Source organism: Aulonocara stuartgranti (genome assembly GCF_965226115.1).
Source record: "Aulonocara stuartgranti genome assembly, chromosome: 12".
Classification (NCBI taxonomy): Eukaryota; Metazoa; Chordata; class Actinopteri; order Cichliformes; family Cichlidae; genus Aulonocara; species Aulonocara stuartgranti.
The window spans coordinates 4,128,181-4,139,765 of record NC_138948.1 but is presented as its reverse complement, the minus strand read 5'-3'; the positions used below and the strand labels follow the sequence as shown (position 1 = coordinate 4,139,765).

General features: G+C 40.5%; 1 protein-coding gene across 1 annotated transcript; it reads left to right on the top strand.

Annotated features, from left to right (window-relative positions):
- The first annotated feature begins 1,896 nt into the window (after nt 1–1,896).
- On the top strand, nt 1,897–8,829 carry prdm8b (PR domain containing 8b). The gene is made up of 4 exons (XM_082554505.1): nt 1,897–3,082; nt 5,712–5,936; nt 6,491–6,722; nt 6,932–8,829. Exons 1-4 carry the CDS (start codon nt 2,717–2,719, stop codon nt 8,185–8,187), a joined length of 2,079 nt encoding a protein of 692 aa, XP_082410631.1. The 5' UTR covers nt 1,897–2,716; the 3' UTR covers nt 8,188–8,829.
- Nucleotides 8,830–11,585: the final 2,756 nt, after the last annotated feature.

The window sequence follows — 11,585 nt, the reverse complement described above, 5'->3', positions numbered from 1 at the left end:
TATTAGTGATTTTATTGCCACAGGCTTCACTGCATCTGTTCCACTTTCCACGTGTTGGATCGACAAAATATCGTCTACAGTAGAGGAAACACTTTTACTGAGATAAAATTTACACTGTTATTTCACTCTAAAAATTATTTTGCTGTTTTTTTGCAGTTTTCTCTTAACATGTGAATATGTTGGTATTAACTACAAAATTAGAATAAAATTTGAGTAGAAACTGAAGAGAGATGCTCTCAGGGAAAACTTCAGTTTCAAATGATCCAGATGACACACACTGCTGTGCATTTGTGTCTTAAAAGCACACACAAATACTTTATTTAACCATAGTTTATCGCACAGACATGCCCCTGAATAATTTTTTTATGTTCATGAAATTAAGTTCCTACAATCTTACTAATAACCAGCTGATAGCAATGCCTGAGGGAAAAAAGGAACACATTTCGTGTTCGTTTCTTTATTTTAATTTTAATTTTCGGATTGTCGATTTTGCTCTTAAGTGTCGTATTTTGATTTTTTTGAAGCCACGACTATTTCGACAAAGCTCGATGAAAAATACAGAATAAGTTAAGTGTGTTGGATTTTTCACAAGCACACAATGTCAGGCCAAATACCGGCAGCTCTCAGCAAACTGTGACAACTGTGTTTTATCCTTCAGGGGTTTGTATTGTGTGTGCATTTATTCCCCTCCGAAAAATTTGGGTGCACTCCTGATCACTCATACCACGACAGGATGCTTCAGCTGATCTGTACTCATATTTATCCACAGCACACACTGCAATCTCACACCATCTGTAAAAAAAAAAAAGTAACTGAAAATGACGGTCTGGAGAGGACGATTATTTTAAAATATTCTATTTAGTATTAGGTCTTTAAAAAATGTTAATGTGATTAAAAAGAAGAGGAAATGATTTTGTTTTTCACATCCACGTTCTCCTCTTGCTTCCTTTCTGACTGAGAAGAGCTTTACTTTCTCTTCAGCTGAAACTAGAGGGCGAAAGATCAACTGTTCTTTCAACTAAAACTAGAAGTTGTAACTTAAGTGTTATCTGTTTTTTCTAATATGCAAAAAATTACTTGTGAAACTAACAACAATAAGTAAAACATCACCTCAAAAACCGCCTGAAATACCAATAAATACTTGTTTTTTCCCCTTTCCTTTGGTAAAAGCTTGAGAAAAGCTTTTTGCAGAATATTTCTGGTATAAGAGCAGAATTCAATACAAGTGAGGAACCCAGTTTATCCACATAACCGAGCTCCAATGCAGAAACCTCCAATTCTGTGTTTGGGGTTTAGTGTTGTTTTAAATTATCAAATAAACCACTACAGTGGCTCTGGGAAGGCAAAGTATTCCTAACCCTGTGCTACCAGGATATGTGATTTCTGTCATTGGAAAATTGTTCCAAATCTTGGCAATCAAGGAACCAAAAATAACTAACTGACCCATAATAAAAATGAATAAATAAATAAATAAATAAATACATGTTCTATTTCTCTGTAGAAGCTGGGATTAAGGGTTAGGGTTTGTCCCATCAGTGGCTGATGATACAGACCTCACAAGATGATTGTAACCACTAACTAGAGACTTAGCATAGAGAATATTAATCATGTGACTGATTCATAAATTTTATGTTCAAAGTATATTATGTATATAATGTTCAAATAGTTATTGGTTACATCATTTTCTTTAAAAATGTCTATAACACCAGAAAGAATTTCTTATTGGACTTTACAATAAGAGAATGGGCCTTTAACTTCCTCTTCTTGATTTTTAGCTTTTAATCTTAAAATGACATGCAGGTTGAAAAATCAATGCATAATAGTACACATTTGATTTTTTTTAAGTAGCTATATTAAGACTTTGGTCAAGTCTTAGTTAGGGTACATTAGGAGAAATCTCTTGCACAGATAAAAGTAATGCCTTATTTTCAAATAGACATTAAAAAAGTCCTCAGTGAGCTGTACCTGACCTGCAGCTTTATTTCCATCACAATATCGAGCCTTCACTCAATGCAAATTATACACTGGCGCCCCCTAAATGAGCCCGAACACAGTACAGACAGCATCAGCAGCACTGACAGCAGCGGCAGAGATCCGCTGTGAGAGACTGCCCGGGATACCCAGGCGCTCTGACCGCATGGAGAACCGGCTGGCACGGCGGGAGGCAGCGGGAGCGCGCGGTGCCCCCGGTAATGCCTGCTCAGCTCAGAGTCCAAATTAAAAAAAAATTTAAAAGTGCTGCGAGTTTAAACCACAGAGAAAGTTGGTTTGTTGCACTGAGCAGTACCACCATGCATAAAGGAGGCTTGGAGCCAAATTTGGAGGGGCTGAAGTGGTGCTTTATTGGGTTAACTTAACAATAATAATAATGATGATAACAATAACGATAATAATAATGATAATGATAATGATAATGATAATAATATTCACAGTAATAATAATGATGATGATGGAAGAACATTTTTATTCTCTCGACAACTCGAAGCTGCTGTTGGCTTCTCTCCTCTCCCCTCACAATAGAAATCTTCAACTTAAATGTCACTTTATTCCGACCAATACAACCACCAACTATTGTCATCTGAATTACAATAATAATGGGCGGGGGGTGAGAGGGGTCTTTATCCCTCCGCACATCCATAAATCGCACGAAATGACAGTCGGCCAGTGAAGAGTTAAAGGGAGGAGACGGAGAGTGACACGCCTCATTGGGTAGATTATGTGCCGCAAACAAAAAGTGTGTGTCGGTGTGCCAGTCAGCCAGAGCATCGGGCCCCATCTGCACGCCTCTCTCTCCCCCTCTCTCTCTCTGTCTGCTTTTATCCGCGCAGCTCTCTCTCCCTGCCCCGCTCCTTCACTGCCAGTGTCGGCGGCAGCAGCAGCACTGTCACTTTCAGCACACTGGGGAGGAAATGTACTGATACTACGGAGCAGCCCGGGAGCGCATCACCATCTCCATCATCACCTCCATCACCGTCACCGCATCCCCCCTCTCGTCTTTTCGGGGCTTTTTTCCCCCGCATTGATTCGCAGCATCGCTCTCAAATCGTTTGTGGATTATTGTTCCCTCCTCATCGACGGAAAGGTAGGTCTGTGACGTGAAAGCTGTGTGTGGTTCGGATAGTTTTGGAGCAGGAAAAAGGGGTGGGTTGGGTGGTGGGTTCGCTTTGCGCGGCACGCGTCCTGCAGAATAAACAGCAGGGAAAAAAAATAGGGGGGAAAATAAAGCAAACGCAGATGTTTCCTCGCTGTCGCAGTTCAATCACAGCGCTGATTCGGGACAGTTTTAGCGGATGGGTGAAACACCCCCCAGTTTCAGCTCACCCCCACCTGCAGCGGGTTTGGAGGGAGAGGGTGGCTGCTTTCCTCCAGTTTGGATGTACAAACACGCCGCTCGGTGTCTCTTTTTATTAATTCGAGCCTGGCCTTGACTCATATCAGTCACCCGATAATTTGTGAGGCTTTCATCCACCTCAAACGACTATCTGGGTTCCTTTGAACATAAAGAGGTTCTGTTTAGTGCCGGAAACAATTTTTTTAGCTTCACATCGCAGCGCCGGGATCCGCTTTGGAAAGGCTGTGTGCGCAAAATGTTCCAGAGAATCTTCCTGCTGCTGCTAAACGTTTACGAAGTTACAAAATCCTATAAATCAGCCGACTTCAGTGGCAGCTGTTCTTTGTTATTTAATCAAATTTCCACACTTCTTTTAAAACAATAATACTAATGAAAATAATAAATAACAGTAGAAGCCAAACCAGAGGAAAGCATCGCTTTTTCCCTTTTTGGAGCCACAAAACAACTGCGGATACCGGGGACAAACAGACGGTAGCTCATCTGTTCCCACCGCCAATCACCGGCACGAGAGCAGTTATCAATATCCGCCAGTTTATTTCTGAACCGGATCACATTTACGCGCAAAAGCCACGTTTCTCCCTGCGCGCAAGAGTGCACAGACCTTTATCCCAGCTGTGGAGCTTTTAAATGATACTTAAATGATTTTCTAATTAATGGCTTCATTTCTTTGCACGAACTGTGCCAAGACCGCGCCTCGTGGACTATGAAAAATAATAATAATAATAATTATTATTATTATCATATAATAACAACTGCACTCTAAACTGTTAATTATAGTTACTTTGTTATAGGCCCAAAGTACAACAGTAAATCATTTTTATTCATATTTTGCTGTTGCTAAAATAAACCAAACAGTGATCAGAGAACATTATATACAACATATCATTTCAACAATTTAGAAATGGCGTCTTAAGGAAAAGCTATTTGTCTGAATTTATTGTTTGTATTTATTTATTTATTTATTTCTGCCGTCCTTTGTGCCTAATTTACGGCCGAACAAATGTGCATCAGGTGCAGGCTTCCGCGCACAGATTCTGCAGTATTTAAACGCCAGAGGAGGAAGAGGGGAGGAGAGGAGGGAGTGAAAGAGACGCAGCCGTCTAAACACACACATTCAGAGGTTAGAAAGGGAGAAAAGAAATAATTAACTGGTCGTGCTGCTTTAATTACAGTCTCAGAGGGGAAAGTGGCGGATTATGGTAATGAGGCGACATACGCTGCCGCTTGTAGAAAGGAGAGAAAGGTTGGCTGACATGAAATCACTGACTTTGACAGTCCACTTGAAACCCATTGGACATGCTCTCTCCGTTGGACGTGCTCGGACCTCACCAGCTCCTACTGAGGGCGCCGTCGTCTTATTATCCTTCTCTTTTTTCTCCTTTGTAACAAAAACAGTCCTCAGACAATGTGAGAAATCCAACAAAACCAGACACGATATTAAATGGATAAAGATAATATTTATAGAAAAATCAATGATCACACAAGCGTGAAGCACAGTCAGCTCACTGGAAAAGTAAGGACGTTAAAAGCGACTCTGGGAACTGTAGGAAATACAGTAAACGCTTTAACAGGAAGCACCTGGAAATACTGAAGCACCAAACTTTTTTTTTTTCATAGTAATTTTTCATTTTCATTTTTCTTGCATCAGGCAGAGAGGACATTGAGGGAGTCCGCGAAGGCCTTCTTATGTTAAAATTAGCATTAATACTTTATTATATCACTTATGCGAACATTATATAATAATAATCTGATTGGATTAATAGCCGTGTATACTATTGTTAACAAGAAAACATTCTAGATTGTTTTATTCCTATACACATATCGCTTATTTTTACAGACAGCATTATTATTATTATTATTGTTAATAATAATAATAATAATAAGTATTATTATTATTATTATTATTATTATTATATATTAATGAAAAAAATCACGTGATCACTAATCTCTGATTGATTTAGTTTTTTATTGTCGCTTTGTTTATTGTGATTGTTATATAATCGGATATTGGGAAACTACATCATCAATATGCTGAAAGTGTTGCCGTCATGAACTTATTACGTGGTTTGAATAAATTAAAAGGGAAAAAAAAACGGGCCCCTCAACGACGCCCTTGACAGCTGGTTTAGCCAATCTGTCTAGGAAGAGATTTATTTCCTATCAGCTGGTACAGCGGAGGGTATAATCCACTAAATAACCAAAGGTTAGGCTCCAATGTGTGATTTGTTTTTGCTTGATGAATATATTAAAGAGGAAATTACGCATTTTGGGGACAAAAAAGAGGAAATTTGATGCTTTCCGTTAGACATTTTTGAGGCCTGTACTGACGCTGGTTTCTCGTGGTTCCGTGTGTCCGCAGTGTGACATGGAGGAGTCCAGCTCTCAGAAGTTGGTGTGGGATGGGGACGCCAAAGCGGTGCAGCAGTGTCTCACGGACATTTTTACGAGCGTCTACACAACGTGCGACATCCCGGAAAACGCCATTTTCGGGCCTTGCGTGCTGAGCCACACGTCTCTGTATGACAGCATCGCCTTCATAGCTCTGAAATCCACCGACAAGCGCACAGCACCTTATATATTTAGGGTAAGTGGAGCTTTATTTTGATCACAAATTTGAAATAATTTTATTTTAATGCATCCCTTATACAGGTTTTAATTAGCTCAATTATGACTGAAGACAGATTTTACTGATTGGCATCTAAACTGGCCTAAAATGACAATGTTTTTAAATTTCTGTGCATTTATTTCTGTCCAATAATTAAATATATCCCTAGAGATGAAAACCAAAAGGCTAAAAAAAGGAATAAAAAAACATATATGGTCACTAAAATCTTAGAGGGACATACTAGTAGATTTTGCTTGTTTTTAATAGCTATAGTAATTTGCTTAATTTCAAGTGGAAAATTAGGTTTATTAAAGCATTGTGAACATTTTTTGTCTTCCCTGAATTATTTTTTTAAACTTAGATTCCAAACTATAAAAATACACGTTGTGCCCTCCTTGTTTCTGCAGCAGTTTGGGGGTAATTCTCTCTTCCCATTTGCATCTAAAAAACAGCCTGAGAGGTTTATGGGGTGGAAATAATTTGAAATTAATTATTTAAGTATTAACCCAAAATGCTCTTGCTTGATGGCACAGGTGGACACTTCAGCGGCCAACAGCACCTCGGAGGGCCTGATGTGGCTGCGGCTGGTCCAGTCAGCCCGGGACAAAGAGGAGCAGAACCTGGAGGCCTACGTGAAGAACGGCCAGCTCTTCTACCGCTCGCTCCGACGCATCGAGAAGGACGAGGAGTTGCTGGTCTGGTACGGCAAAGACCTCATCGACCTGCTGCTGCTCAGTTCCAGCAGAGTGCCTCCCAAAAGCAAAGGTGAGCCAGTCAAGACAGTAAAGTGTTTCAGCTTGTGTTTAAACCATGACATTTATTGTTTTCTTCTTTTAGTTTTTACTTTGATTTCATCCGATGCAGGCTTCACACAATGCACTAAAGAATACATAAAGTTATATTTACTGCAGTGCAGTACAAAGGTCATATTCTTGAAGTAAATTTTCAATAATTTCCTTTTGTCCTCCGGTTAGGTTCATCCCACCACTCCTGTCCGGACTGCAGCCAGCGGTTCCAGTTTGAGTTCCCTTTCTTGGCCCATCTCCGGTTCCGTTGCACCAAGAGACTGCAGAGCATTGCTGCAGCCGACGAGGAGCCCAGCAAAGACAGCGGCACAGAGCGACTAAACGCAACCCCAACCAGGACCAGCCCAAAGGTAGTCCGCTCCGAAGGTTTCAGCAGTCATCAGGACAACAATAAACCCTCCACAGACTTTCATAACCTAGCCAGGGATCTAGAGAACAACCGGACCAGCCCGCCGAGTGACAAGGAGGCCGAGATCTGCAGCGAGAGCTCGGGCAAGAGGAAGTTCTCCGAAATAGAGGACAGGGAGTGCAGAGGACCCAGCCTTCCGCAGTCCAAGTCTAAAGATGAGCTTGCAACGTCTGTGCAGAATTACAGAGGAGCATATGGCCTAGAGGACAACCACCGGTCCTTCTCCCCACCAGGCTCCATAGAGCTGGGAGAGGTAAAGCGCAGCGCCTTTACTGAGGTTAAGTCAGCCCAGCACTCCAAACAGCACAGCAGCAGCAAAAGTCTCCAAAGCTCCAACTCTGAAAACAAAGATGGAGGTCGGCCCAGCAGCAACCCCTCGGAGAAACACCTTAGCATCAGGTCTGTGCTGTCAGAGACGCAGCCGCCCCAAAGCTCGCCCATGGGCAGTGCTTTCACCTCCGTCAGCCAGCAAGGAGGTGGCAGTGGTGGGGAGAGGAAGAGTGCCTTCAGTCAGCCATCTCGCTCCTTTTCGCAGATCTCACCACTGGTGATGCCACCCAAGCTGCTGGACTGCCACCCAGCGGTGGGCGACACCATCTCCTCCAACAGACTCTACCAGGCTGACCACCTTGCTGCCAAGCTGCAGGGTGCAGAACTGGGCGCCAACTGCCCCGTGCCGGGCGGCATGGCCAAGCAGAACCCCTTTGTCTACGCCACCACCTTCTGGCCCAAGAACTCCGGACCTATCCAGCTTCAGATGCCCTCAGCTCTCACCCTGCTGCCTCCCTCATTCACCTCGCTCTGTCTGCCCGCTCAGAACTGGTGCGCCAAGTGCAACGCCTCCTTCCGCATGACCTCAGACCTGGTTTACCACATGCGATCCCACCACAAAAAGGAGTACTCCATGGAGCCTCTGGTCAAGCGGCGGCGCGAGGAGAAGCTCAAGTGCCCCATATGCAACGAGTCCTTCCGGGAACGGCATCACTTGTCACGTCACATGACCTCCCATAACTGACTTTTTGAAACTAACAAGGACGAGACTTTTGTTTAACATGGACGGATTGTCAACCTGCCTGGATTTAAGCACTCCAACTGGAAATAGACCACTTAAAAACACAAGAACACCCCTTGCACTTACTTTCACTTTGGACTATAATCTTTGAATTCCTTTTCTGTCTGTTTGCTTTTACTCCCCTGTAAAAACAATTAATGTTTTGGGTGTATGCAAATGCATTTTGACTTCAAAAATGAATCTATTTATGAAAAGTTCACTTAAAAGTTTGAGAATAAGGGAAGATTTAAATATGTGTAATTGTACAGTAAGTTGTATTTTATATCATATAAATGCAAATATAGAGAAAAATGACAAATGTAGTCATACATCATGGTTTACAACGCAGCGAGTTTTTTCATGTCTACAACCAATATGGACACAAATTGGGGATATTATGTCAGACTATATTTCAGAGTGCATGTAATATGAAATGATATTGATTTAAGATGCAGTCTATACATTACAATGTAAATAATTTGTTTTATTTCAAATACAAAGTGTAATATTTTGTGTCAGTGGGGAATAGTTTCAGTGTTTCTTCCTTTTGCGGGAATTTACTACTTGATAGTTTATCTAATCATGTTGAATGCATTGACAATAAAATAGCTTTATTTTCAAACTGTGGCCTTCATGGATTTTTTTTGACTGCAACTCAAATATATATTAAATAAAATCTTTATATATTCTGTGTTTTGTATTCATACATTATAACATTAATTTTAGGGATGCAAAAAGTGGACAAAACCACCTTATTTTACCTTATTTACATTTTTTTTATAAGAAATTGATTTTATATATTGCCAAAGCTCAGTGTTACTAAAATAAATATAAACATATTATGTAAATTTTTTTCCCAACACACTCGAAAACAAAGACACTATTACAGTTAATAAATCTGATGATGAAATATTTATTGTACATTATATGGATATATGGTTATCTACTATGTTTCCTCCTTGGAAATGAGCATTATTATTATTATTATTATTATTATTACTACAGCCATTGTCTTTATTTAGGTAGGACACATTATCCTCTTAATTAAACTTTAAAATAATTAAAAAAAAAAACCTTTATCATACCTGCACATTGGGTGTTTCCCGTTGATAATACGGTCTTGTATTTATCGAAATAAAGTTTATGTAAAAGAAAAAAAAATATATATATATAAAATGTTCCGACTGTTTTTTTTTTAGTCTTTATTTTTATTTATTTATTTTATTTAAAGCAAAAAATACATGGCAATGATTTTCAGGCTTCTCGGTAAGCGACCTATTGTTTTACTTTACTGAATAAAATCCGCGCCGTACGCCTACATTTACGATTCGTTTCCATTAAATCATTAGACTTGTTTTTTTCTTTGAAGAGCCGTGAACAGCCAGTTACAGAGACGCCACGAGTTTCCCATAAATCAATAGGTGCAAATAATTTAAATTTATAATTTTTTAAACACGCCGCAAACTGAAGACAGCAGTGAAGTGCTGCTGTAACACCCAAATAACAACCGTCTATCAGCCCGACGGTGACCTTTAATCTACAGGATATTTATGTCAAAGAAAATCAAACAAGCAAACAAAAAACAGAGTGATAGAAAGTAAAACGTGATAATATTTTTGGATCAGTACTCCTTATTTCCACCACGTTATGAAAACGCAAATATCAAAAAAAAAAAAAAAAAAAAAAAAAACACCGGGTAGGAAACGTTTCAGGCCACGAGCTGAACAGAAACTGGTTCGAGCGCGCCATCAAGTGGTCTGTGAGCAAACTGCACAAGCGGAGATCCCACTGGGCAGCCATAACGTGTTAGGATATATATGTGGAAAACTAAAACCCTTAAATTATATGTAATTTAAGATCTTTGTTTTTAACGACTCATCAGAATCATCATATGACTCATACCTGTAACCATGACAATATCCCTATATGACCATGGCTGATATATATATATATATATATATATATTTCTATTGTTTCTGAAAACTAAAATATCAACTGTGTCTCAAATCCACTGTGACACTGGTTCATGGAGGAATGAATATTTGAACACTAAAAGTACACAAGCATCAAAGAGTATATGGTAAAATATCACAGCCGTAGTTTTCCCAGTTCAAGTGTCATGGGTTAAAAAGAAAACAGCTCCTGGGAAACCACATCATCAGCACGCTGAAGCTCGGCGTCATTTCCCAGAAACCACTTGTATGAGGACACAGGGCTGCATGAGCCTGAATTGCTGAGTTTTCTGTATTTGTTCAGAACTCTATGGTGCCTGCAAAGCACAGTTCTCAGCTCTGCATAATTACTATTAAAGTGAAAACTTTGAAATGAGCATTTAAAGTAGGAAAACATAATTCTGGAGAAAATGGATCCCTCTTCTTAGACAGACATCTGAAAACCTGAAACCAAATCTGTGTGAGGATAAGGTGTTAAAAACGTCTGCTTCCGGGTGAAAAACAGAAAAACTGCAATGCAGGATACGAGAGGAAGGATGCCTGTTTAAATAAGCAGACAAAGGATATTTATTAGGTCATCTTCTTGTGTAATGTAAAGCTTTAGGCTGAACTATATCACTCAGGAGAGCAAAGAAAACAAAACTAGAACTGGAGCTGCAGTGAGAATGTGCTGGATGGAGAGCAAAAGCACATAAAGTGGTAGAGGCTGAGAGGAGTGGATACAGCAGGAATCTGCGAGGCTCACATGATGATAAATTACAAACATGTCCGCATGTTGCATCTCATCTCAGAGCGACACACACCTCCCACTACAGCAATCCAAACAGGTCAGTCTCACCGTAAAGGCATGCGATCGACGGGAAGCGAGGCCATCGTTAACTATCACCGCTCGCCCTCTCCTCACAGCCCGGACACTCCTGTGATATTTTGTACCCTCGTGCTTCGCTGCTGGTGTCATCGTCCCTCTTGGGCCCCAGCTTCCCCCCCGTGTCACATTTGTCACTGCATCACTCATCGCGCAGCAGCGCGGGACAGTTTATATCTCTGCTAAGCTGGCACTTCCATTTGGCCTCCTGCCCCAGTCACACTACATTTTTACATTTCAGGCATTTAGCTGACGCTGACATCTAGCAGGGAAATGAACAAACAGGTACAAAGACCTCAGACAAGTTCAGTTATTTGATAGGAAACATGGCTTCTGGACCCTTCTTTGGTTTTAGTTTGTTAGTCCAGCTTTAAAACTTACGATGTGTTGCATGCACAAGATGGGAAGATTTCTGCAGATGTAAACTTAGAAGAAGAGAGCCAAGATTATTTTTGTTTAACGCTTCATGATAAACTCAGAGGACAAAAACGTCCTTTGGTTTAACAGGTTTGTTCATGACTAAACCATAAGCTGCAGTGACTTCC